This window comes from Eimeria maxima, genomic scaffold, assembly GCF_000499605.1.
Source record: "Eimeria maxima Weybridge genomic scaffold, Emw_scaff90, whole genome shotgun sequence".
Taxonomy (NCBI): Eukaryota; Apicomplexa; class Conoidasida; order Eucoccidiorida; family Eimeriidae; genus Eimeria; species Eimeria maxima.
This window is the reverse complement of record NW_013564023.1, coordinates 18,033-45,413: the sequence shown is the minus strand read 5'-3', so window position 1 is coordinate 45,413 and position 27,381 is coordinate 18,033. Positions and strand designations below refer to the sequence as shown.

Below are 27,381 nucleotides of genomic sequence, written 5' to 3'. Positions count from 1 at the left end.
CGGCTGTCTTGCACGTCTGATGGCGGCAGCAGCAGAGAAAAAGGGAGGCAGAGCAAGAGGTACATGAGGAAGACGCGATAAAAGGCGCAAAATTCTTGTCAGCAGAATAAACAGCAGAAGTGACCCAAGAAGAACGAGCGAAAACCAGCGTCTCCCCGCCTTAGAGGTGCAAGCCAAGCTCAAGGCTCTGCGCGACCTCTGCATACCATCCGTACCGAAATCTGCAGCAATAAACCTGAACAAAAATGGGAATAAAGACCTATTATACACTTTGTAAACATTTATCAACTGCGAAAACCATTTCTTTTCTCGCTACGTGTTGCTCAGGCGTCCTTTAAGGGCCCGAGGGGCCACCAGGGTGATCTGGCAGGCAGTGGCGCCTCAGCGGAAAGCTGCAGCAAAAGAGCTCCAAATTTTCATTTGGATAAACTCAAAGACGAAATGCTTGGAGGTTAAATGCGAAAAAAACACAACTCAAGCCAACTCTGTTGGAGCGGCGAGCAACTCCCACCGCACGGGTCAACAGAACCTGCCGGCAGACGCGCTGTAAAGCAGCAGCAGCAGGAGCAGCAGCAGCAGTAGATGTTACAGCATTAGCAAAAAGCACTAGGCATGCAACCACAGCAGGAACAGCAACAGCAGCTACAGCAACAACAACACCGGTTGCAGCCGAAGCGGCGCAGTTCGCTATTGCAGCCGCGAAAAACAGCAGCCGCAGAAAGAGCAGCGGAAACAGCATTTTACACAACAGTACCAACTAAAGTAGCGGCAGAAGCCACGGTTGTTGGCCTGTATCTCCTTACCATTGTAGACTGCTGGCATCCGTCACTGCCGCTGCTGCTGCTGCTATTGTGGTTGCTCTGGCCGTCCGTACCAAGAAGCAGCAGCAGCAGAAATGCTGTGGGGCCAGCAATATAAACAGCACTCAACAGGAAAAGAAGGCTGAAGCCTCGGTCCAAAAGCGTCTTTTCCTGCTGCCGCTGCTGGACTCGTTCCTGCTGTTGTTATTGCTGCCGCTGCTTTCTGCAGCGCAGCCAGAATGGCTCCTTGCCATGTTAAGCAGGTGCCCGCAAGCAATACATGCCAGCGCGACGCCAGCATGAAGCGCAGCAGCAGCAGGAGCAGCCGAAGCAGCAGCAGGAGCAGCCGAGGCAGCAACCAGGGCAGCCGACGCAGCAACAAGGGCAGCCGACGCAGCAATGGAAGCAGCCGAAGCAGCAGCCGAAGCAGCGGAAGTAGCAGCAGCAGCAGCAGGAGCAGCAGCGGCAGCAGGAGGAGCAGCAGCAACGGCAGCGGCACAGGCGCGTGTCTGAAGGGGAGCCTTACTTCTCGTGCTGCTATCCTGGAGTCTGCTATATGCGGGACCAGCAGCATCAGCAGCAGCAGCAGCAACAGCAAAATCGGTGGAGCGCAAGACTTCGAGTTGCTTCGATGCCATTCCCACGTATGGTTGTAGTAAATGTTCGCTGTTGCTTTTGCTGCCTGTCCAAGGTGCTCCGAAAGTTACTGCTGCTTGCTGGATGCTGCCGTCCGGTTTTGTTCTATCGTCTGTATTGTTTCTGCTGGTCCCGATTCTACTGCTGTTGATGATCCATGCTGCTGCTATTGATGGTCCTGCTGTTGATGTTGTTGTATACTTGCGCTGCAGATAAAGTTGGAGACTGGCGGGCTGTACACTGGAGGCTGTTTATTGCTGTTGCCTCCACAATGTGGTCGGGCTAAACGCACCATCAGCAACAGCAGCAACAGCATCAGAAACAGGAGGAGCTGGGTTCCTGCTCCAGTTGCGGAGTCGCCGAGTTGGGAGTCCGAGGAACTGCAGCAGCTTGCTGCGGCGCCTGCAACAGTAGCAGCGGGTCCTGCTACAGTTGCTGCTGCTGCTGCGCTGGCTGCTGCTGCTCGAGCTGTGCCGTCTGTGGACTCAGGTGAGCAACAGCAGCGGCAAGTGCAGCGGCATCAGCAACAGGGGCTGCTCCTTAGAGATGGTTGCGGATTCTATTGCTTCAACCGGTTCGCTCGTAGCACCGGCAACAGCAACAACAGCAGTACGGATTCAACTTGGAGTGACAGTACAGACATTAGACTCAGCGACAGTGATAGCAGCAGTATTAGTTTAAGCAGCAGCAGCAGCGGTAGCAGCAGAGGTAGCAGCAGCAATGATGGAGATGCCGATGGTTCATTGAGAGCCAGTGCTCTCTGCAGGAGAAGCAAGCGCAGCAGCAGCAGCAGCAGCAGCAGCAGCAGCACCGTGTGCTGCGGTAACTGCGTGGCTGCGGGTGTTTCTGCGATGACCCAAACAGTAGCAGCAACAGCAGCAGCAGCTTCAGCTGCTGCTGCTGACCTTGGGTGCCCTGCGGCTCTAAGCTGCAGCAGCGGGGACACTGTGACGCAGCTAAGGCAGCAGCAGCGGCCACATCACCAGGGGCAGCAGAAAATGCTTATGCATGCATTTGGTGGCCAGTGGTCTGCAGGTCTGCGCAGCGGCTTGGGGATGGACGTGCAGGTGCTGCAACAACAGAAGCAACTGCAGCAGCGTGCAGGTACATGTTTGCTGCTTCGTTGCGGTTTGTGGGATAACGACCGCCCCAAGGGTTGGGCCGTCCAGGTTAAGCATCAGCAGCAAACTGGCGGCATCAACAGCCGCAGCAACAGCAGCGCGAGCAGCTGTCCTTGTTGCTGCTGCAGCTCTTCTACGTCAGTTGTTTTGGGGGATATGTCCAATGGACAGATGTAAGCTATAAATGTAACTGAGTGGCCTTGCTGCTGCTGTTGTTGCTGCTGCTGTTTACAGGCTGATCAATTTGCTGCTGCTGCCCGTGATGCTTGTGCTACTGTGCCAACATTTAGTGACATGCCTGCTGCTGTCGCAGGTGCTGTTGCTGCAGTTGCCGTTGTTGCTGTGTCGTATATTTTCTCGTTGCTGTTGCTGTTCCTGCTGGTGCAGCGCGCCAGGGCCTCTGGTGGTTGCTTCTGGATGCGGTGTCTTCTTCGGATCAGCCGTCTCCAGCGGCAGCAACAGCAATAACAGCAGGAGAAACAACGGGAGCATCAGCAACGACAACGGGAGCAGCAACAACATCAGCGGGGGCACCAACAGCAACACTAATAGCACCGCTGGCGATAGCAGTAGTGACGTTGCTGCAGTAACACTTGAGGGTATCTGGATTGGCGTTTGCAGCAGCAATAGCTCCAATCGAAGCTGCTGCTGCTGCAGCGGTAACCGCAGCGCGGTTGCCGTTAGGTTGCTCTCCAAAATGCCCATTCCCACCTACAACAGCAGAAACAGCAGCAGCAATAGTAACAGCAGCAGCAGCAGCAATAGCGACGGATCGATACGCAATCTCGAGGAGCTTGTGCCCCTGCCAGACTGGGCCACAGACAGCAGCACCAGCAACAATAGCAAAACCAGCAGCAAAGCTGCTAAGTATAGCGGACAAACGCCAACACCGCCGCTGCTGTTGTTGTTGCAACTACTGCAACAATCGCTCGTTGCTGCTGCTGGGCTGCAGCAACCGCTGCATCCGCCTGGCAGCGATGCGTGCAGCTTAGAGTGCCAACGCAGTCCAGCGGTCTTTTGCACCGAGCCGACGCATGCTGCTACTCTCTTCAGCAGCATGTTCTCTGGGAGGCGACGGCCGCAGCAGCAGCAGCAACCGCAGCAACAGGAACAGCAACGACGGCAACGAGAGCAGGAGGAGCTGGCTAGACGGCAGCACGAGATTCTTTTGCGCATACAGGAAGAACAGCGGCAACAGCAGCTGCAGTACAGGCTAGAAGAAGAAGAAGAACAGCGTCAACTGCAGCAATACGCGAGTAGTACGCAGAATGGTGGTGGCAATGCTGTCGCCCTTGCTGCTGCTGCTGCAGCAGCCGACGTTCCTGCCGCAGTTAGCAGCGCGACCCTTGCAGCTGCAGCCACTGCTGCTGCTGCTGCTGCTGCACGCGCGAACGCGAAGGCTGCAGCGGCGGGCGCTGCTTATGGAGCATCGCATGCAGCAAGGGCGGCAGCAGCAGCAGCTGCTGCTGCAGCAGAACCACTTGCGACGAGACGCAGGACACCTGATGCAGCACCTGCTGCTGCACGTGCTACTGCTGATTCAGCTGACAGTAGCGATTTCTCCTGGTCAGACATCGAAAATGCACTGGAGGACGGAGGGCCAGCCGTATCCGTAACAGCAGCGGCGCCCAGCGGAAGGGCAGCGGTAGGAGTTCCGACAGCAGCTGTAAGCATTGCAGCTGTTGAAGCTGCAGCAGCAATTCGAGAAAAAGCAGCAGCTAGAGCAGTAGCAGCAGCTCGAGCTACAGCAGCAGCAGCGGCAGGCGATTTACAGGCAGTGGGAGATGCGGCGGCGGATGCAGCAAGTGCATTCAGAAGAGCGGCAGCTGCTGCAGGAGCAGCAGCTGCTGCTGCGGGAGCGGAAGCAGCTGCTGTTGCAGGGCAGGCGCTGGAAGAAAATGATATTTGTGGCGCTTCTTGTTGCGGAGATAGGCTAGTAGTGGCAAATACTGCTGGAGGTGACCAGCGGGAAACCAGGCAGCAGCAGCAACAACGGCAAGTTCCGGGCGCGGGATTTGAACCGTTGCAGCAACAACAGGGACAGCTGCATGCGCTGCTGCAGCAGCAACAGCAACAGCTGCAGCAGCTGCAGCAGCTGGTGCTGGCGCAGTCGGCAGGCGGAGGTGACTGGCGGGAGCAACAGCTACAGTCGCTACAGCGCTTTACGGAGCAGCAGCAGCAACTGCTGCAGCGTTTACAGGGGGAGCAACAGCGGCTGCAGCAGCAAGCGATAGAAGAAGAGAGGAAACGCAAAGCTCATCAGGAGCAGCAGCAGCTGCAGCGAATACAGCAGCAGCAGCAACAGTTGCTGCTGCAGAATCGCAACAGAGAACAGCAAGCTCTTGAGTCGGGGCTGCATGCGTTTTTCTTTTCATCGGAAGAAGAGGCATCGGACGGTGACAGCAACACCAACAATAGCAGCAGCAGCTGTAGCAGCAGAAGCTGTAGCAGCAGCACCGGCAGCAGCAGCAAACAGGGTATAGCCTTCACGGCATTTTGTACAACAGAAGTTGACAGGGGCTCAGGGGGAATGCTCAAGTTGCTGCAGCAACAGGAATTGAAGCAGCACTCGCAGCAGCCGCAGCAACACCTGCAGTGGTTACGTAGGGACTTGTGCCTCCCCGCTTCGGCTGCAGCTGCTTCTTCTAATACAAGTGAAATTGCTCGTCTTAGGGCGGCAGCAACAAAACCAGGATCATCAGCAACAACTACAGTGGGAGGCAGTTCGTGCAGCACACACACCAGCAGCCGCAGCAGCAACAGCAGCGGCAGCAGCAACGCTATAATCTTGCCCCTACCTGAATGGGGCGATGGCCCTTCAGCTAGGGACATGGTAGACGCAGCAGCAGCAGCAGAATCTGGTGGTGATACTGCTGCAACAGGGCCTTCCACTTGTGGCCTGCAGCCTGCATCGGCACTGGTCGCTGCTGCGCCCATGTCTGCTGTTGTTGCAGCTGCTCTGTCCAGAACACCTAGTGAATCGGGTAGTATCAGCAGCAACACAGCAGGCAGCATCAGCAGCAACACAGCAGGCAGCAGTACAGCAGGCAGCAGCAGCAGCAGCAGCAGTAGTCGCGGTCTCTCTGAGAAGCGAGGTAAGGGAGGTGCAGGGAGGGGGCTGCTGCAGTTGTTGCCTTTATGGACCAGCAGCAACAATAGCAGCAGCCAACTGCCGCCTTCCAATGTAGACCTTGACGTCGAGCTACCATCTGCGGCAGATGACCAGCAACAACAACAGCAAGACCACTTGCACGATGGGTTTATGGGAGCTGCCGCCGGGCTGCTGCAGCACGCGCAGCAGCAGCTTCGTTGTGGAGCTACGCATGCCAGCACAGGCTTAGCGGCATCTGCTTCTATGTTATGTGAGCATAACAATGCTGCAACAGCAGTTGAAACGGACGACAACAGCTTCGTAATCTCATGGGGAACTTCCCAGCCTTCAGATGCAGCGGCAGCCTTGCAGATTCAACAGCAGCAACGCGAACAGCAGCAGCAACAACAACAGTATCAAGTGCCACCCTGTGGAATTGAGCAACAGCTGCAGCAGATTTATCAGCACAGGGCAGTGATGCTGCAGCAGGCGTTAGGGAGCGAAGGGCATGCAGAGAAGCAGCAACGGGACGAGCAGCTCCTGAAGCAGCCTGCATGCTTGGGCTTGTGTAGCAAGAGCAGCACTAGCAGCAACAGCCAAGGGGACAGCTGCAGCAGCAGCTTCAGCAGTAGCTGCAGCGGCAGCAGCAACAGCACCGACGATGCCATTGGAGGTACAAGTCCGTTTGCAGGTGCTGCAGGCAGCTCGTGGCAGCAGCAGCAGCCTGTGCCACAGCAGGGTTTGGAGCAACAGGAGGGGCACAAGCAGGAGGAGGAGCAGCAGCAGAAAGCTCAGCAGCAGCAGCAACAGCAGCAGCAGCAGCAAGAGGCGGTGCAGCAGCTTAAGGCTGAAACAAACTTTTCGTCTGCTTCACGGACACCCAGCTCAACTGAAGGGCTGACCAAGCAGCAGAAGCAGTCACTCCAGCATTCGGTGCTGCAACAGGAGCCGCAGCAGCAGCAAGTTAGGAAGGATGGGCCGCCGCTGCAACAAGTGCAGCAGCAGCAGCAGCAGCATAAAATGTATTCCCAATCATCACAGCTGCATACCGACCATATGGGACTGCAGCATCACCAGGACCAACACCATGCTGGTGCTGCGCAGCTGCCACAACAAACAGTAAACAGAGAGCAAACAGAGCAGTCACCTGGCCAGAATCAGCAGCACGGAGGGCAGCAGCAACAGCACGGCGAAGCCTGCGGCGTGCACAAGGTGCAACATGCGCTGTTGAAGGATTCTGCAGTTGCTGCAGACAAACCGCATCCATTTCGGTTTTCTCAGCAGCAACAGCAGCAGCGTCAAATGCAGCAGCAGCAACAGCAGAAGGAACAACAGGAGGTGCAGCCATTGAGCCTGCTACTCAATAGCGTATGTGCTTCGCCTCCTTGGAGCAACTTCATAGACGCAGCAATCAAACGGGTCTCGGCTGCCTCATCGGCGGCAGCAGCTGCAGCAGCAGCTGCTGCTGCTGCTGCCGCCAACAGCTCCCCCTCGGACTGGAGACGCACGAGAGGGCAACAAGCCGCAGCTGCTCTTTTTGCTGCTGCTGCAGAACGAGGTGTCTTTCCAGCAACAAAGCCAAAGGTCTTTAATCGAGGCTCTCCGCCACCTCTAACTTCCAAGGCTGCTTCTGCTGCTGCTGCACGGCTCGGGTTGGGGGAAGTGCAGGAGATGGAGCGTAGGCTGTCCACTTTGTCCGGTGCAGGAGCAAATAACACTGCTTCAGAGACCCCAGACAAAGAGGCGGTGTCGACACGATGCGAGCAGCAGCAACAGGAGCAGGTGACGGTGCAGCAGCAGCAGCAGCAGCAGCAGCAGGTGGAGGGCAGCCCAGTCTTGCGACTGCAGCCCAGAAGCAGCAAATTGCACAGTCGCTCCTTATATGAGCAGCAACAGCTCATGATGCTCGAGCAGCACGCGCTGAAGCAGCATCTTGGAGGAAAACAGCAGCAACAGCAGCCGCAGCCTCAGAGCTCTACAGTGCAACTGGAGAACGTCTGGAATCTTGCTGACCTTAGGACGATCGTTGGTTTCCTGCTTCCTCAACAGCAGCAGCAGCATCACTGGCGGCAACAGGCCACCGAGCAGCAGCAGCAGCAACAGCCTAACGCACGCACAAGGAAAAATCGCAGGAACAGGAGGCGTCAAAAGCAGCAGCAACAACAACAACAGGCGGGCGAGATATCAGAGCTCTGGCTGCAGCAGCTGGGGGTACGGGGTATTCCGGAGAGACTTGTAAGGGATTCCTTGCGGCTGTTGCTTCTGGTCTTGCTGCTATTGCTGCTGCTGCTGGCTCTTTTATTGCTGCTATCGCTACTGCTGTTGCCTCTCTTATTGCTGCTTTTTCTGCTGCTCTTGCAAACAACGCGGGAGTATGTCTTGTCGTAAATACTTAGTGGCAACATGTTTCCTTTTGGTTTTGTCGTTGGTGGTGCTGCTGCAGATGCTACTGCTCTTTTTCACATTCCTTCTAGACATCGACCAGGCCGTCTCTCGGCACCAAGTGAGTATACACCCCAAGCAACACCAGCAGCAACAGAAACAGCACAGCAGCAGCATCATAGCAGCAGCGCCACACCAGACGCACCACAAAAAAATTAGCAGCACCTTCACTGTGTGATATTCTGTTTCACCGCATGCGTTGGTTTTCGCAGTGTCATTTGCCTGGCTTCGTTCACTCTCTTCTCAAGCACCGCCAGTCGCTGCTGCTGCTGCTGCCTTCGGCACCAGTAGCAGCAGAAGCAGAAACAGCAACGAACGGTCTAGCTGTAGCACAAGGGCAGCAGAAGGCCGTCCTTTCCGCTATCCATGCGGGCCTTCACCAGTGCCTGCGAGGAGTGGCGGCAGCAACAGCAGCAGAAACAGCAGGAACACCTTCATCTGGCGCTCGCGGGTGCAGCACGGACAGTACGCCTTTTGCTGCAATGCAGCGCCGCATTTTGCTGAAGCTGCGAGCCCTTGGCGTCGCAGCAGACCACGAAGGAGGCAGCACACTGTGCCAACGCACGCTGCAGTAGCAGCATGTACAGCAGCTACAGCAGCAGCCCCAGAGAAGTGTACAGCGTTGCTAAGTGCTGGTCTTGCCTATGCTGTCTGCTAGCAACAAAGAACTCCTTCCGTGAGATATTTTTATTGAGAGCCAATGCTTCTACCTTACTACGATTGAGCTTTGATGCTGCTGCTCGTGCTACACTGTTCTGGTACTGCCGTCCCGTTGTATCCATGCACCAGCCTGCGCGAGTCTGCTGCAGCACCAGCAGTACAAGTAGCAGCAGCCCGAATGGACTCCAGCCTGCGCCCTGGTGTTTCCCAGCAGCTGTTCGACGATTGGAGCTAGAGCAGTGTACATCTAGCTCGCCGAATAGTTGTTTTTCAGTGGCGGGATTCTAGCAAGCTGGCCTATCTGGGCAAACTAGCAATCAACTTTAGCAGTTGGCTATCCAGTTAGGCACGGCGGAACCTGAAGAAGCAGGCATCCCGTTAGCTCGCGTGACAACAAGTTGGTTAGCTAGTCACCCTAGTAGCGTAGTACCTAGCTACCTGACGCTGAGTGACCGCTTGGCTCGCTTGCTAGCTAATACTCTAGCTGGCAGCTGGTCCACCCCCTGGCTGCTCGCGTTCCTCTTTTGGTGCAGCAGCAAAGCACGCGACTGTGGGGAGTGGCAGCGGCAGCTGCTGCATTATCAGCAAGACCGACAGTTGCACCAGCATAACGAGTGGAGGTCTATTATTTTGTTGGCGTTTGCAGTTTCGAACGAACAAATAAAATTTTCTGAAGCCAGACGCCGATGGCAATGAGCTGCAGGGTCTAAACATCAGCGCTAGCGATCCCTACTGCTGCTGCTCCGAGTGCCTGCTGTTGCCTTTGTGCTGCTCATTTGCGGTCCAGCAGCTCAGCTAGCAGTAGCCCCGCTGCTATGCCCCCTGTAGCTGCCAGCACTCCGCCAGCAGCAGCAGCAGCAGCACCGGACTGCCTGCTGGCTTCAGGCCTCCGCACCTTCCGCACCCGCCTGCCCAAGTACTTGTTGCTGTTTGGAATTGGGGTCGTCAGACTGAGCAGCAGCAGCAACAACAAACAGCAGCAGCAGAAGCTCCCCAACACCAGCAAAAGCAGTGCGGGCAGCAGCAATGCACAAGACAGCAGCCGCACCACACAGGCAAAAGCAACACCAGCACCTGTAACGTTCAATTTGCACAGCATCAACAGCAGCAGCAGCAACAGGAATGGGAGCAGCAGTTGCAGCAGCAAGATTTCCCACCTGAAGGGTCTGTTGAATTCAAATCGCTGAGACGAAGACAGCTGAGGCCGCTGTGAGAGACCCCTTTGCTTCATACTCGCTGTCAGAGCCTGAAATAGCAGCAGCAGCAGCAGCCAGGCAAAATGTGCACAACTCAGTAAGACCCCTATGAAAGCAGCAACAAGAGTAGCCGCAAGAGCAGTAGCAACGGAAACAGTCCTTGTTTGAAAACTGCTGCTAGTAGTCTGCTTTTGCTTGGTTTCCTCTCCAGCCAGACAATGCATGAACGAGAGCACTGCATTTAGTTCCAACACCTTCAAACCCCCAACAACGACCTTAAAACTTTAAACCTAAACCGTATGCCGCGACCCAAAGCCCCTAAACCCTGAATCCAACAAAACCCTAGGGCCTAAACCCGAATCTGCTAGCCCGAAACAACCCTAGCATACCTCCATGAGAGACGGGTACGAGTGAGAGAAAGGCATCTGTGTTAGCACAGAGACGAAGGCAGTAGTCATGGCGCCTCCTGCTGCTGTGTGCAGCCCATCACCGCGAAGGTCTGCTGCAGTCTGGCTGTCGGTGCAGCTGCAGACAGAACACAAACAGACAAGAGACGTCGGACAACAAATCCGTCCTCACGCAACAGTCGTATGTGGGGGAAAAAAGCAGACGCACACGAAGCGACTTGAGCAAACGAGAACAAACTGTCGCAAATGCTCAGCCCTTAAGAAACACCAGCATAGAAATACAACAGCAACCAACAGAAACGCCCTTGGCTACGCAGCACAGACAAGTGGCCAGGCTACGCAGCACAGGCCAATGGGCCAAAAGTCTAACAAACAGACGATGGGTTCGTGAACACAGGCAATGGATGGGTTCGTGAACACAGGCAACAAACAAGAAAGGACACAAACAAGGCGAAAGGGAGTAAACGGGGATAGAGGCAAAACAAGACGGAGAGAGGACGTAGAGAGAAAGCAGCTTTGCCAAGAAAGGAACAAACTAACCAAATTACAAACAGCTTAACAGTATCATGATGAACAGACGCAGCATTACCATCATCGTCAGCAGCAGAAATAATCACCAAACATCCTCAATCCTCAACTATCTTCATCATCATCAGCAGCGGCATGATTGAATTACCAACATTATCATCACCACCTCATCATCATGAAGCCGTCAACTTTGACGGCCACCAATCATCACTCATCATAATCACCATCATATACTTCATCCGTTCATCATCTGCAACCTCAACCAACCATCAGTCCTCGCCACAATCACTGCAACCTCATCAGGATCATTGTGATTAGGATCATAAGCCAAGTATCGGGTGCGTACCTGCTAAAGAGTTGGGCGTCCCCGAGTACGTAGAATGGGTTTGTTTCTTCTTCCCAGCAGCAGCTTTGCTGACGCCAAATAAAAGGCAAATCCAAGCAAGAGCCCGAGTGGCACGCGTCGATGACAGCAGTCAGACGGCAGGCAGAAGGTAGCGGCTGTACGAGCAGCGCATGCAGCTGCGTAAACACAAAACGCCGAAAGCCATCTAAACACATTCTCAACACGTGATAGAAACGTCATAAGACAGCTAGAGACCCCGTGAGAGGCTGTTTGTAAAGAGGGTCACAACAAGAGCTCATTGTCAATAAACTGCTAGCCAACACGAACGTTAACTGTGCAGGCTAGGAACTCGCTTTTCTTTGGCACATTCAGTAGAGAAACAACATGATCAAAAGGGGAATACCATCGTAAGATTTCCGTCAAAACATGATCAGCAGATAATGATAATCAGTATCAGATGAAAGACAAGAATCAAAGAGCAGAGGAGCACTAAACAGAAGCGCAACAGATATAAGGCAGCTCCAAGATGCTTAAAAGATAGGACTTATCAGATAACATGCTAAAATGGACCCCAAAAAAAATGCCTAGAAACAAAGACCATGGGCTACCCAAAAGAAGGCAGATAACTGAAGAAGCGGAGAGAAGAGAAATAAAACAAGACCTATTAGAGGGTTACCACACAGTATTGAGTCCGGAAGGTCAGTAATTCTAAATATATAACGATCAAATAAAGACCGTCAGGGGAATTTATCTGAAGAGGAATTTCTATATAGATATCGTGTCTACAGGAAACGAGAGGGGAACGCATGTATCTATGCGTAGATGTTCTGTCTAAAAACTCATAAAAGCAAACTTTGGAATAATAAGCGGGCGACAATATATATATTGTTTATATATTGAACTCGAACACGAGAAAATCTTATCACCTCATCATCAACGATTTCTCCTGCATGCCGAAAATCCAGAGGCAAAATCGTTTCATCGAAGCCATCTGCTTCTAGACCTGTGGAATCTGCCTGCTGGGATCCATGGCCGGAAAAATGGAAAAATAAACTGTCTCCAGGCTGACACCCAGCCGTTAGCCACTGCATCGCCTGCGGGCAGCAGCAGCAACAAAAGCAACAGCAGCACCCGTAGTAGGTGCCGCAACAGTAGGTGCCGCAGCATTAGGAACTGAACAACTGTTATCCGCAAAGCAGCAGCAACAGCAGCATATCGTTCTGCTGCTGCTGCTTATGCACAATAAAGCCGATGCATTTCCAGCATCAGCAACAACTGGAACAGCAGGTGCAGCGCAGCAAGCAGCAATAGCGGCATCAGCAAAAACAACAGCAGCTGCACCACCAGCATAGCCCAAACCACAAATCACCCCAACAACAACAGCAACGGCTGAATCAGTAGGAGCAGCAGCTAACAGCGAGCATGTTTTGTTTTGTCGGTCTGTAGAGGGGGTCTGTCGCTTCATCAGTCATCAACACCATCTCTGTAGGGCCGCTTCCGAAGCCGTACAGGCCCCGCAGCAGCTGTTGCATGCGCTTTGCATCATTTACACATCCCCTCAGCTCCGCCTCCGTTCCAAAATAATTAATGCCGATCAGCAACGCTTTTCGTCGGCCTGTAATCCAGCAGCAGCAGCAAAGCCAGCAGATACAAGAGCGCACATAGGAAAAAAGCAACTAAACCATCATCCTCCACTCGATGGCAAGCCCACATGACACTACCAAATTAAATGCGGATGCACAGCATCACAGCTGCAGAAGCACAACTGGGACAGCTTCGGGGATTTTTGCCCGTACCCGGATGGGGGGGAAAGTACGAAGGCTGGTGCAAGGCAGAAGCTGGCAGCAGTGCCTGCTGGTGCTCTTGCTGCTGATGGTGCTGTTGCTGCTGTGGAGGCAGAGGGCCCATGGGCTCTCCTTGAGGATATGGGAACGCATGCAGCTGAGGCGGCGGAATGGCAGCTGTATAAGGAGGCGCAGCAGCAGCAGGGGATGCTGCTGCTGCTGCTGCTGCCCCTGACGCAGCCTCCTGTTGCTGTTGCTGCACTTCCAGCGGGTGACTTGCTGCAGCCGCATCAACTGCCTGCCGCAGCAGCAAATCTACAGCCTTCTCTCGGTCTCCATTGCTCTGAGTTAAGGCGCTGCAGCAATAGAAACGCCAGAAGCAGCAACAGCAACAGCAACAGCGGGCATGTGCGGCAAAATGGTGTGGCAAACGGGTGTTTGGTGTTATTTCTCTTGCTAGTTATTTGCTAGTTTAATTATCTGCCAGCTGCTGGTTTTTGCTGTTTTCGCTTTGTCCGCTTCCTCCTCGTAGTTTAAGCATTTCACTGCACAACCAGTTAATTGTCTTATTGTTTAATTGTTCAAGCAGTTGTCTACTTTGTCGCCTCCTCACTCCTTTATCTGTTCCTCCGTAGCACTCGACAGAACCGAACGGATGTACGCCACATCTGCCTCCACCTGTGAAGCTGCATTCCAATTGTTGTTGTTGCTGCTACTGGAGACCTGCTGCTGCTGCCCTTCAACATAGTACTGCTCGTGCAATAATAGCTGTGGCAATTGATGGTCTGTTCCGCGCGGCTGCTGTGGCTGCTGCGGCTGTTGCTGCTGCTGATACTGCGAAGGTGGTACATATGTGGACTGTTGCTGCACGTACTGGGGTTGCTGCTGCGGCGGCGCGTAGTACGGCTGTTGCTGCTGCATGTAATAGGGCTGGTGTTGCTGCATTACAGGCTGAGGCGGTAGGTACGCGCAGTGCTGCTGTTGTTGGGGATAGTAGGGCTGCTGCTGCTGCTGAGGACAGTACGGTTGTGGGTGCTGCTGAGGGCAGTACGGTTGTGGGTGCTGCTGCTGCACCATTTGCTGCTGCATGTGTTGCGTCACGAAGGGGTACCCACCATGCTGCTGCTGCTGCATGTCTTGGAGCGCTAGTTGTTGCTCATGTCTCTGCTGTTCCTGCCGTTGCCACTGAATCTGCTGTTGTTGCTGCAGCTGCTGCTGCAGCTGCTGCTGGTGTGCTGCCACATCGAAGCGGCGCAGCTGCAGTCGCAGCTGCAGCGAAGCAGCAGCACCGAGTGCTTGTAAAGGGACCGTTAGTTCTTGAGGGTTCTGCAGAAGAACAAACAAAACACAGACCAAAAGACGAATCAACAAGCTGTGTCCCTGGTGGAGTCGCCACAGCAGCCGGTGCTGCAGTAGTTGCTGCAGCACCTGCTGCAGCAGGGGCAGCTGCTACTGCAATGGCAGATGTGGCACATGAATGCATTAAATGATTTGGCGCAAATATGCCTGAGGCCAATATCGTAGCAGAGGAAACGAGCAATCAGAACACTCTCCGCCTCTCCGCCCCGATTTATACATGCGGGCGCCGCACGTATACAAACATGTACACGCATACATAAATATACACATATTTAAATATAAGTAAATGCAGATGGGTCCATGCATGCCACACATAAACGGGAACCTATGTATAGTATATTCATAATATGCAGTGGGAACTCCTATGGTATCCGTCTTTATACATGCATACTGTTTCTGAGCATATACCAAAGTGCGTGAACATATGAGGAGGTGTTTAAATAGGTGTAATAATGCAGCTATTCAATTACTGAAACTGATAGTGCATGAATTCGTTTGTGAAGGCTGCGGCGAGGGCTTGGCGACCTGCTGTTCTGTCGTCGGTAAGGTTATTTCTATTTGCGTGACTTCTTTCTTCTTCAACAAGCTGCTTCTCCACAGGCGCAGCACAAGCCGACTGCCATCAGTAGCAGCATCATAGGGCAACAGGAACTCCGCCTGCGGTTGGTGGTGCTGCTGCGGTTGCAGGTGCGGGGACGGGCGCAGCGGAGGACTTTTCTGCTTATCCCCCCTCCAGAGGAACTTCACGTACAGCGTCTGCGCTGCTGACACACCCCAAATTCCAACGATATCCAGCCGCAGCCGCAGAGGGCCATCCATCTCCCCAGCTAAATCCTATGGCATACGCCCTACACCCGAAGGCCAAAACCCAAAGTCCTTGGGTCGTCCGAAAACTGGCGGAGTTCTTGGATGTATGCTGATGGCATTATAAGCGCATGTGCTGTCGCCTGCTAATTAGGTGTAAACACACCGGAACCTTCCCTACTACACACAAATCTACTTGCTGCAGGTGTTTCTGAGTCGGCTGTACACATGCAGACGGGCTCATTCAGCTGTGGTTTAGACAGCAAATTGATCATTTCTAATTAAGAGGGGAATATAAGTGCAGAGGAAAGCATCTCCTATGTCCGCAGCCGGGGTCTTTCGCCCGTTGTAGCAGCAGGATGGCTGTTTTGATTTCACCCCTTTCCTTCGTGAAATAAATGAGGAGTATGCAAGCATTTACTGGTGTATACACAGCAAATAAAGAGTCTCGTTTATTTATAGCTACTTTTTCAATGTGACTATGAGCCATACTGTGTTCCAGCGGTCTACCACTGCTGCCGCTGCTGCTGCTGCTCCTGCTGCTGCTCCTGCTGCTGCCTTTGCATGCATTGGCCTAAGCCCCGAGCCCCGCGTGGCCGTGCAGTTCGTCGTCGTTGTGTTGCTGAGCAAACGCAGCTGCGATTTATGTTTGGATTCTTATCTTACTTTGTTTCTTCTTCTTATTATTATTAGGGCCCTCTGGCGGAGCATGTGGTGCCGCGCGGCCGCAGCCCTGTCGCCCGTCCATTGCCTTGCGGGAGTTTCTTGTCTTCTTTAGCTTTGTTATTTTGAGGAGGCGTTCAGAAAACTCTGAAATAAATGAAGAAATAAACAGCAAATAGAACCCCTTTGCGCCGCCTGGGGCCTCGTCCTTTTCTGCTGCGCCCTTCCCCCTTTCGCCTGCACGTGAATTTTTGAACGAACGCACCATGACAGTCGTTCCGCCCCCTCCAACCCCCTACGGCAGCAGCAACAGCCGCCAGCAGCAGCAGCAGAATGGGGTTCATCCCTCCCCACGGCAGGGGCTGGCTGGCCGCAAGGCTGCCCCCCCTAGCGCCTCTCTCACTTTTTCAGAGCTGCAAAACCATCAGCTGGTGAAGCTGGCAAGACGCACTTGGCTGCAGCAACAGGAGCAGCAGCAGATTGTACATGTGGACGCCGGCCCCCACCTTGTGGCTGCTGCAGCGGAAAAGGAAAAAGCAGCAAGAGCGGCAAAAGCTAAAGCCCAAGATGCCCATGAGGCCCTCAAAGCCCTCAAAGCCAAAGAACCCGACCAGCAACAACAGAAGGAGTTGCAACGACAGCAGCAGGCCGTGGCTGTGGCGGAGAAGCGTGCTGCTGCTGCTGCTGCTGCTGCTGCTGCTGCAGCATCAGCAAAGCGGTCGTGGGAATCACGCGAGGAAGCGAGACGCACCCGAGGCATTAGCGGCAGCAGCAGCAGCAGCAGCAAGACACCAGCGCTGATAGCTGATGTGTATAGACAGCTGCGGCGGGGGGGATTCTCTGGAGCTGCCCTGCAGGCACTAGAACATACGCATTACCTCGAGGCACTCCTGTGGCCGTCGTTCAACAGCAGACCAGCAGCTGCTGCAGCAGACGGGTCTGGACCAGGAGCAACAAAGGCAGATGCAGCAGAAGAAGCATCATTGGGGGCAGGAACCACTCAGCCTGCTCACTTGCTGAGTATATGCGCTTTGCTTGTGAGTTCGGGTGCGAGGGGGGGAGAGATGTTGCTGCCGCTTCAGCGCCAACCTAGACAGCTGCGTGCTCTGCTGCAACTCGAAGCCCCGAGGGCTCTCTCACAGCAGGAGGAGGAGCAGCAGCAGCAGCATCAGCAGGAAGAGGACGACGATCTGCCTGCTGAATTCCTCGATGCCAAGGTGAAGGTCCTCTTCTATAGGCTCTCCATGCTCCTCGCAACCTCTCAGCTACCAAACAAGCAACAGCGACAAGAACAACAGCAGCAGTCGCAGGGTGAAGGTGACACGGAGAACGAGGACAGCGCGGTTATCGAGGCGCCAAATGGCGGCAGCAGCAACAACAGCAGCGGGAAACCGGTGTATGGGAGCGACAGTCGGAGACAACCTCCTTTGGGGGACTGTGTGGTGGTCTTGTCTGCTGAGGAGCAGCAGCTGCTGCTGACGTTCTTTGTGCGTGCCTTTCAAGGCCTAGAAAATGGTCTGTTGCGGCGGCTTTGTCTTGCCGTCTGTGGCCCCTGCTGCTTCGCGAGGCTGCCCAAGTCTGCGCTGCAGCAGCTTCTGCAACGCAGCGCTGCAGCAGCGCTGCTGTGGAAGCGTGCGCAGAAACGACTTATGCCGCTGCACCAGGCAGCAGCTGCTGCTGCGGCTGGTGGCTCCGCTGCAGAGATTGTGGAGCCCGAGCAGCGGGAGCAGCTGCAGCAGATAATGCTAGATCGAGATTTTATGTTCGTCCTCATGAGAAAATTTGTTATCCTAGCTGGTAAGCTGCAGCAGCAGCAGTTGCAGTAGTAGTGGCAGGGTTAGCTAGAGAGCTCCCATTTCATTCATGGGGAATGTTAGGGGAGTAGCTAATAGGTAGCAACAACAGCAACGACAGCAGCAGCAGTAGCAGCAGCAGCCAGTTGCATGCGTTTGCGTGCTTCGCAGAGGACGAATGCGGGGCTTATGGGCGCAATGAGGTTCCGCTGTCTCTAGTTTTATTGTTAGAGAGGATGCTGGAGCTGTTTGTTGATCTCCTGGCGCAACTTCCAACACGCCGCTGTTTGCTGCCGCTGCTACAACAGCAGCAGCTGGCCGTCCGGGCCGAGCGCAGCGCAGCAGCGGCAGCAACAGAGGCAGGGGTGCTGAGGCAGCTGCTGCAGCAACTTTTCTTCTACGAGCGCTTCGAGATTGATGATGACACAGGTTCGTTTACTGTTGCTGTGTGTGCTGCTGGCAGTGGAGGGGCACTTGTGTGCCTTTCACATGTATTTCTACTTTTTGGATGTACAGTTTCCATATTGCATTCTTTGGTTGGTTTGTTGTTTTTTGCTATTTGTATTTGCCGTTTCGCTTCTCCCTGCTGGTGTGTAGGCCGTCCGCTTGGGGCTACCGCCTGTACAGCCCGCCACTACGATCGGGTTGAGGCCTTTCAGCGGCGCTGCTTCGAGCTGGGAGGAGGAGGAGCAGTAGCAGCAGCAACAACGCCTGCAGCAAATGCTGCTCTTGCAGACGCAGCGCTGCAGCCAATATCGTCCATCGATGATTGGCGGCGGCTGCAGCAGCTGCTGCAGCAGCAAGAGCTGCTCACGCTGCTCGACTTGTGCGTACACCTCCACCTGTTGGACCCTCTGCAGCTGCCCGGTGTTGCGGAGCCGCCGGCTGAGGCAGCAGCAGCAGCGGCAGCAGCAGCAGCCGCGGGCGCGCGACAGCTCGCAGCAGCTGCTGCAGACAGCCGCAAACGCAGCAAGAATTGGGTGCGTGAGCACCTCGTTGCAGTGCTAGTTAGGGCACTCCAGAGAGAGGCAGATCAGCTCCAGCAGATCAACAGTCAGCCAATCTACCCAGATGAACTCGAACTGTGGAATGAAGTGGTGCTGCCGCCGCAGCAGCAGCAGCAACAGCAACTGCAGCAGCAGTCCCTCGCCCTCCCCAAACTCAATCTCCAATTCTTGACAGTCCACGACTACTTGCTCCGGAACTTCCGCCTCTTCAGGTGAAGCTGCTCTTGCTGTTGCTGTAGCTTTAGCTGTACATATTACTGCTTCGGCTGTTGCTGCTGTTGCATGAGGGGCTGGTAGCAGTAGTTGTGCTGCCTGAGTCGTTGGACGAAGATTTTCTGCGTTTAAGCAGCTGCAGCATAAGGGGAGCAGGTTGTCGACTCATTTATTTTCATGTATCCATATATCTGTGAAAACCAGACAAATGTGTGGAGGAGGGGTTGTGAGACTATCCAGATACGCACAGGAAGCGCGGGTGTGTTGCCGTCTGCTCTTGGGTGTGCGTGCAGGTTGGAGTCAATCTACGAAATAAAAGAAGAAATAGAAGACGCCCTTTGGCGCCTCAGACCCAAGAGAAAGCTTTCAACAAATGCGGTTGCTTCTGCTTATCCAGCAGGAGCAGGGGAGGAGGACCTGCTGCTGCAGCAGCCCGAAGCAGCAGAGTACTTGGGAGGAGAAACCGTCTTCGAAGGCTCCTGCAGAATGGCACTCAAACTTGAACGGTTTACAGTCGTATCCGTGGAACCTCCTAAGGTCCTGCTGCTGTTGCTGCTGCTGCGGTTGCTGTCGCTGCTGGTGTTTCGGGGATAACTGTTGATCAGGTGCCGCCCGCAGTTGGCTTTTCTTTGTGGTGTGGTGGGGAGTGTGGCTGGGGTTCGCGGTTCGTGGAGGGATGTGGCATGCTGATTCGGACTTGTTCTCCGTGTTTTTGTTGCATTCAGGTAGGAGAGCAGTTTCCTGCTGCAGTGCACGCAGAGCTGGTGTACGACTTGGGAGGCTGCGCCTCCCAAGTGCGAAGCGAATGGGATGCGCTGGGCAAGCATGACGTCGTCTTCTGCTTGTCAGTCGCGCCTCCGCTGCAGCCGCTGCAGCAACACCCTGAAGGGCTGCCTGCGGCAACAGTGCGCGAAGGCTTCGGAATCATGGCTGTCAGGGGTGCGGAAGTGGTGGAAGTCCTTGACCAAGAAGGCGTGTGCATCTCCGAACCAAATCCTCTCAATCGTCAGTCATGCGCAGCAGCAGCAGCAATACCTGTAGCAGTAGCAGCAGCACTTTGACACTCTCCACTAGCAAGCGCCTGGCGGGGCTTTCAGTAGCAGGGGCAGAAACAGGAACACTTCTTGTCATCCGTTCCGTAGAGCCAACAGCAGCAACAACAAACTCAACATTGTTGTGATAAGCAAATGTGTGTGCGTGGGTGACTTGAGGTGAATGGCTTTCCACGTTGGTTGAATTTGTTGGTCGGGTTTCCTTGCGTTGAGAGTATGCTGTTTATGAATCGTTTTGTTTTTTTTGCTTAGTTTGATGCTTGTTTTGCTATTAGTTAGTTGGCCAGTTAGTTAGTTATTTAGTTAGTTGGTCGGCCACTTAGTCTTGAACGCATTTGTTTGAAGCGGATTTATATCTCCTGTGATGGTTTCTTTTGCCTAACCCCTTGCGTGCATTCATGCGATTGTTTTCGCGCCTTTGCATTATCTGTTCTCTTTCTGCAGCTCACAAGCCCGTGGGGACGTCGCGGACGATGCGGGTCTTGCTGGACAGCTGCGCATACACCCGAGACTTGCAAGACTTGAAGGAGGGCGGGGTGTCTGCACTGCATGCACAGATGAACGTGTTGCTGCGTCGCAGTGCTCGTCAGAACAACTTCAAAGGCGTGCTGGAAACGATTCGTTGTCTGATGAACAACACCGAGGACTTGTTAGTCCCTCCGTGGCTGCAAGACATCTTCCTGGGCTACGGCGAACCCTCGGGCTGTCTGTATACCCGGCTTGACAGTCGCCTACCGTTGCTCGACCTTCGCGACACCTTCCTAGACTTGCAGCACATCAAGGAATCATTTCCCTTCGCTGCCAGCCTCCAGCTGCCTCCTGAACAAGTTGAACCCGCCAAACCCCCCTACTACAAACTCGAATTTACACTCCCAAACGGCAGCAACAAACCCTCGTCAACTTCCGATGCTGCAGACCCTGCTGCTGCTGCTGTGGGGATCGACCCGCTTGATGCCACGCGGTCTCATATTGCGGTGTCGCGCTACACCTTGTCGAGCTATGGGCCGTACAAGGAATGTGAACGCAAGAGAAACAAAATTAGGTAAAATAACAAAGCATTCAGTAACAGGTCAATTCGGCGGATTCTGTTGCTGCTGATATCGCTTGTGCTGGAGCTGACCCTGCTGGTGCTCCTGCCGTATGTGTGTTTCTGCGCTGCCTCCCTCCAAACGTTCATGCTGACCCATCGGGCGGCTACAGCAACGGTGTCACTGTCATGAGTAGCGCCACAGCTATTCTTATCATTATCACTATCATCAGCGCTAGAAGCCGATGTACACTACAAGCAGTTCCACAGCCTCCTGCAGCATTTTTAGCATTATTACACAGTGCACTCGTTGACCTTCAATGATTTGCGTGTCCACTTTTTTGTTTTGTTCGTCCTTCGTTTTGCTTGTTTGCTTTATTTATATTGTTCTTTGTCGATTACGTTTGCCTTTGCTGTGATGCTCTCTGCGCTTTTCCTCGTTCTGTTTGTTTCTTGCGTGTGTATGGCTCTTTGTCGATGCAATCTGTGTATTCATGCAGTGGGTTTTGTGTTAATTCGTTGTGTCTATTTCTTTAGTCTGCCTGTTGATTTCATACTTCCCTTGTCAACTGCGTTGTATTTCTGCAGATTTACCCCCGCCCAAGTGCGCGCGCTGGTTTCGGGGCTGCAGCCGGGGTTGACTCTGATTTTGGGACCACCAGGGAGTGGCAAGACTGACACAGCAGCGCAGCTGGCGAGTTTGTTGTACCATGCAAACCCCAACGAAAGAACAGTGCTGGTTGCGCATTCCAATGCAGCGCTTAACGACCTCTTCAGGAAGGTAGCTGCCCTGGATGTCGACGAGACGCGCCTTCTTCGGCTTGGTAGGGGCTCGGCGGACCTCCAGCAGCAGCAACGCACACTCTGGCAGCAGCAGCAGCAGCAACGCGACGACCTGCTTCTGCCCCTAGAAGGCTGCGACGACGTCGAAGACTTTTCCTTCTCGAAGCACGGCAGAGTCAATAAGGTGCTCGAGAGAAGAAGGCATCTGCTGCAACAGGTTGCAAAACTCGGCGAATGCATTGAGGGGGAACTTGCTGCTGCTGCAGCGGCAGCTGCGGCTGCTGCTGCTGCTGGTAACAGCAAAAGCTCAGCACCTCCTGTTTCTGTATCTGTGGGAGACGTCAGCTCCAGCTGTGAAGCAGCACTGCAGTTCTTCCGCTACCACATTGAGTTCAGAAAGGAAAGATACACAGCAGTACTAGACAATATCAGGCGGCTGCAGCAGCAGCAAGAACAGCAGCAAGATGCAGTACGCAAGAAGGTGGAGGCAGCAATCGAACGGTACGAACAAGAAAGAGGTAGCAGAATACTCATTATGCTCCCAATCAGCCTCAAAAAGCCAAGCCCAGGAATCCAACAGGAACAGCAGCAGCAGCAGGGTGAACAAGGGGGCAAGCGTCTAACCGCAGCACCTGCGGGGAACAGCCGTAAGAAACGCAGGCAACAAAACCAGGCGGAAGTGGGGAATGAGCAGCAATCGGCCGATCAGCAGAATGAGGAACAAGAAGAGGAAGAGGAAGAGGAGCATCAGCAACAGCAGCTGGAGAGTGAAGCAGAAACGCAGGAGTTTGGCGAGAAGTCTTCAGTACCAGAAGCTCTTTTTGCTGTTGATGTAGCGGTGAGATGTTGCTGCTTATCTTGTTAGCTTGTTGTCTTTTCGCCGCACCTGCTTTTATGTTGCTTCTCTTCTGCTTTTGTGATTCAAACAATGTGGGTTTGCCTCAAACGGCCTTTCTCTGGGTCTGTTGCCTACCTTCTTCTCGCCCGCATTCAACGGCTGCTGCCTACGTAATCTACTCTGCTGTGGCTGCTCCTGTAGTCTTCTGCAGCTGCTGCTTCTGGCTGGTTCTGGGGTAGCCGGTGCTGTTGCCGCATCTGTGCCAATTTCGTTGTTGTTACAGCTGCCAGTCGGGTTGTTGCTGCTGCCGTTAATCCGACTGTTGTTGCTGCAGTTGCAATTGCTTCCGTTGCTGCTGCTGATCGCGCTGTTCGTGTTGCTGGTTTGGTTGCCGCTCACTGTCCTGCCGCTGCTGACTGTCATGCTGGGGTGCTGCTGCAGACAGCACACTACGAGTACGGGAAGAGTTTCGAGGAGTTACTGTTCCCGTTCACCTCCTTCTTCAGCGACGCACCGCAGCCGCTCTTTCCAGGAGAAGCAGCAGCAGACGCAGCAGTTGCGGAGAGTTGCTTCCGGTACATGGACCAGATGCAGCAGCAGCTCCAGGACTACAGGGCATTCGAACTTCTCAGAACTGCTGGAGACAGAGCAGACTTCCTTTTGACGTAAATGTTCCCTGCTGCTGTTGCTGCTGCTGCTGCTCTTAGTGTACCGAGCTGGTTTTGCTGCTGCTAGTTGTGCGTGTGCTAGTTTGTTGCTGCTAGTTTTGTTGCTGCTGTAAGTACTGCTTTAGTCCGTGCTGGTAGTCTATGCTGCTCCGTCATGTGCTGCTGTGGTTCGGTTTCTGCTTGATGTGCTTCTGCTGTTTGTGGTACTGTTCCTTGCGCTTCTGCTATTTCTATTGCTGCTGCTGCAGGACCCATGCGCGGATGGTGGCGATGACGTGCACGCATGCGGCGATAACGCGGGAGCGTTTGGTGGAGTTGAATTTTACTTTTGACTCGTTGATTATTGAAGAAGCCGCTCAAATTCTGGAAGTTGAGACCTTCATCCCGATGCTGCTGCAGAAAGCAGCCGATAAAGCCACGCGATTGAAACGCGTCGTGCTGCTGGGGGACCACCACCAGCTTCCCCCCATTGTCAAACACATGGTGTGACTCTGTTAAAATTAATATGCGTTGCATGGCTTTATACTTTACGTGTGCTGGTTCTGCTGTTGCAATAGCCACTACACACAGAAGGATGTACTTTATATTGTTACAGTACTAATTAATGTACTTTGCCCACAGCAGAGTCTATCCCTATCACATTCCTCCCGCATGTATACGATCTCAATAAGAATGGTTGATGCTTGCTCTTCCATATATATTGCTGTTGTTAGTTTGCCCATGTGTGGATGTTATTTTGTGTTTGTTTATTTTTGTTTGTTTGTATTACAATGTCGTCGTTGGTTTTAGCTTTTGGATGTTTGTTCCTGGTGCATGCGGATAATTGTTTGTGTTTTTTTGCATATTTTTCTGTGGTTATCGTCAGAGTCTGCAACGCTTCTCTCACCTGGACCAGTCACTGTACGAGCGCTTTGTGCGCCTGGGGGTTCCTTGCATAACTCTGGATGGGCAGGGTCGAGCGCGTCCTGCGTTGGGGCGTCTGTACAGCTGGAAATATCCTTCTTTGAAGGACTTGCCGGTGGTGCAGAATAGTGCTATCTTCCGAGCACCCAACCCTGGACTGTCATTTGTCTGTCAGTTCATTGACGTGCCTCCTTACAAAGGACGAGGAGAGAGTTGCCCTCTACCACACTTTTATCAGAACTTGGGAGAGGCAGAGTACCTTGTAGCGCTGTACATACATCTCAGACTCCTCGGATACCCCCGCGAGCGCCTCGTCGTCCTCACCACTTATAACGGCCAGCTCGCTCTTCTTCAAGACGTGCTGCAGCAGAAATGCGCCTGGAATCCCGTCATCGGACTCCCACGGGCTGTTAGCACAGTGGACAAGTTCCAGGGACAGCAGGGGGACTGTGCGTTCTCTCCTCCCCTTCTGCTCTTTCTGACTCTCTCCCGCCACTTTTGCCTGTCTCCGTCGCTTTTGCCTTTTACTTGTCCCTCTGCTTCTCATTGCTCTCCCCACATTCCCTCCTCCTTTTCGTTTTCTTTTTCGTTGTAATTTAATCTGTCTTCCTCCTTTTCCGTTTGTTTCTTGTGTTGGTTTATCTGTCTGTCTTAATTCTGTATCTGCTTGTCTCTCGTATTTTTTCGGTGTGCTGTCAAGTTTTTCCAATATGTCCCCGTTGTCAATTGCATTCGCTGCCTTTCGTTTGCCTTTGATCGTTTACTTTTCTTTGGCCCTCTGTGGGTGTGAGTGGGGGTTGGTGGGTGGGTGGTTTGGTGTGTGTGTGTGTGTGTGTGTGTGTGTGTGTGTGTGTATGTTTATGTGTATGTGTATGTGTATGTGTGTGGGATGGTTTGTGGGTGTGCTCTTCTTTTCGTGAGTGAGGAGGGACTGTTTGTGTCTGTTTGCTCTGGTTTTGCATTCATGTCTTCTATGCTCTTTTACCTGTCATCATTTCTTTCTTTCTTTCCCCCTGCAGATGTTCTTTTGTCTCTCGTACGCACAAATCGCGTCGGCCATCTACGAGACGTCCGCCGCCTCATCGTCGCCGTCAGCAGAGCCAGACTCGGTTTGTCCCTTGTTCCATCTCGCTCTGACTCTTCTCGCCTCTTTTTCCGTTAATCTCCTCCTGCTTCTCCCCCTTTTTCTTTTTGTCCCCCTTTTGACCCTTATTTTTCTCCTATTTCGTCATCTCTTGTTTGTTCATCTTCTTGGTTTTCCTCAGCCTGATGCCTCTCTGTATTTGGTTGTCCCTCTGTGAATTGTGTTGCTTCTGTGATTCGTTCTCCGAATCCTGGTGTATCGGTGTCCTTTTCTGTGTGTGTCTGTACTTCTTCTTGCCTGCATTTGTCTCTTGGCTCCATTCTGCACTTGCCTTTCTTCATTTCATTTCGCATTTGCTTGTGTCATTGTTGTTTCCTCCTCCATCAATTTGTGGTTCCGGTTGTCTCTGTACTTGTTTGGGTCAGCTGTTGTGTATAGGCATGTGTTTGTTTCTGTTTCCCGGGGTATTTTTGTGTTTTATTGGTTGTAGTTTGTTTGTTTGCATGCGTGTGTCTGTGCGGTGGCTTCAGGTTTATACGTCTTCGGCTGCTGGCCGCTGTTCAGCAACTGTGTTGAGCTGCTGCCTGTCTTCCGTCGGTTTGCTCAACAGCCACTGCAGTTGTCGCTGCATTTGGAAGAGACCGACTTTAGAGAGACTCTCCGACTTCACACGGAGGCATTTGACAATCAAAAGCAGGTCAGATTACGTCGCATACCCATTTGTTCATACGTGGTAAATGGCCTTACCTAGGCACTGCATCTCGTCAGTTCTGTACCTTCCATGCTCGTCTATTCATTTACTTATTTTCCTCATAGGTTTTCGGCATTATGCATATTCACTTGCATGTTTGTAGTATCATTAGTCAACTGCGCTGCCTTATCAGTTCACTATACTTTTATGCACTATCTATTGAAATGTCGCGCTCTGGTTCTGCAGACTCATTAATCACTTATACCCATTTACTTTTTGTGCTTCTGGTGCTGGCTTTCACAGGGGTGCCTTGCGTGATTGTTTCTGTTGCTTTTTGCCGGTTTGTTGACTGCATTGGCTGCTGCTGGTGGTTTTGCTGCATGCTTTGCTGCTGCCTCTCTGTCTGCTGCTGCGTGCAGCCGCCACCTCGGGGTCCTGTTACATACATCAGTGGAGTGGACGAGATGCAGCAGTTAGTACAGCAGCATGCGGCGCGCCGAGTTGCTGCTTTGAAACAGCAGCTGCTGCAGCAACCGCAGCAGCCGCTGATCCGTCCGCAGCAGCTGGAAGCGGCGGCAGCAGCAGAAGCAGCTCGACTTGCTGCGCTAGAACCCGACAGTGAGCGCCGCCCGCTGCCTGGCTTGCAAGGATTCTTGGGGCCGCAGGGGCCTCAGCAACTCCCAGATGATAACAGCACTGCTGCTGCTGCATCGGCAACAAGTGTTGCTGTAAATGCTCCAGCAGCCCCAGCAGATGGATCTAGCGATGGGGGAGAAGGATGCGGAGAGGAAGAAGCAAAGCAAGGGAAGGACAGCGAGACAGAGGCAAGGACAGAAGCAGTACGAGAAGGGGACGCTGGCTCAGACACCCAACCACTGTCTAACTCAACAGACGAAGAGACTAAAGGGCACCCTCAAGAGTAGTGGAAGAGACTATATCTTGACGAAGAAACAGATATATGACGATACACGCGAATGCAAACGGATATGTAAAAAGCAGCCAACAAGGTTGCTGTTCCTGCAGCAGATCCTGTTGCTGCTGCTGCTGCATCAGCTGATGCGGCTATTTTGGAGAGGCACGAGGCTGCGAAGGAGACGCTTGCGGCGTATGTACAGCGTACGCGTTTCCATGAATGTGTTGTTGCTGTTGCTACATGCGTCTCCTCGTTTCTCTAAAACTTCTGTTTAAGGGAGATAACACATCACATTTGAAGAGCCATACTGGGACAAGAACAAGCACTTGCTGTTGTCGCAGGTAGAGAGAAACAACATTTTGTAGAAAGCTTTCAAGACAGCAAAATGCAGGAAGAGAGGCATTCTGAGCAGAAACAGAAAGGGGAAGGAAGCCTTGTCTGTAGTTGTTTGTTTGTCTTCGGACGACATCCACGTGTTTTGACCAAACGACTGTCTTTAGTTTTTGAAAATTGATGTATTGTTTTCTCTCCGCATATTCACTGTTTTGCCTTTGGCGACAGTTACACCGGCT

The 27,381-nt window shown here is 53.2% G+C and overlaps 3 protein-coding genes across 3 annotated transcripts; 2 read left to right on the top strand and 1 right to left on the bottom strand.

The window, feature by feature from the left end:
- Window positions 1-1,039: 1,039 nt before the first annotated feature.
- Window positions 1,040-8,665, top strand: EMWEY_00012370 (hypothetical protein, conserved; the record flags this gene model as incomplete). Its single annotated transcript, XM_013479113.1, has 5 exons — window positions 1,040-1,444; window positions 1,649-2,730; window positions 2,945-7,883; window positions 8,092-8,151; window positions 8,303-8,665. 5 exons carry the CDS (start codon window positions 1,040-1,042, stop codon window positions 8,663-8,665), a joined length of 6,849 nt encoding a protein of 2,282 aa, XP_013334567.1.
- An 857-nt stretch (window positions 8,666-9,522) lies between these two features.
- EMWEY_00012360 (metacaspase 1 precursor, putative) lies at window positions 9,523-15,189 on the bottom strand (the record flags this gene model as incomplete). The annotated part of the gene is made up of 9 exons (XM_013479112.1): window positions 9,523-9,700; window positions 9,908-9,996; window positions 10,336-10,471; window positions 11,228-11,403; window positions 12,154-12,321; window positions 12,643-12,842; window positions 13,024-13,367; window positions 13,625-14,337; window positions 14,938-15,189. The coding sequence occupies 9 exons, from the start codon at window positions 15,187-15,189 to the stop codon at window positions 9,523-9,525; spliced, it is 2,256 nt and encodes a 751-aa protein (XP_013334566.1).
- Window positions 15,190-16,103: 914 nt separating this feature from the next.
- On the top strand, window positions 16,104-26,819 carry EMWEY_00012350 (hypothetical protein, conserved; the record flags this gene model as incomplete). The annotated part of the gene is made up of 14 exons (XM_013479111.1): window positions 16,104-17,634; window positions 17,802-18,059; window positions 18,228-18,849; window positions 19,144-19,387; window positions 19,576-19,855; window positions 20,347-20,944; window positions 21,518-22,550; window positions 22,992-23,215; window positions 23,467-23,701; window positions 24,084-24,530; window positions 24,822-24,907; window positions 25,043-25,230; window positions 25,736-25,902; window positions 26,316-26,819. The coding sequence occupies 14 exons, from the start codon at window positions 16,104-16,106 to the stop codon at window positions 26,817-26,819; spliced, it is 6,417 nt and encodes a 2,138-aa protein (XP_013334565.1).
- Window positions 26,820-27,381: the final 562 nt, after the last annotated feature.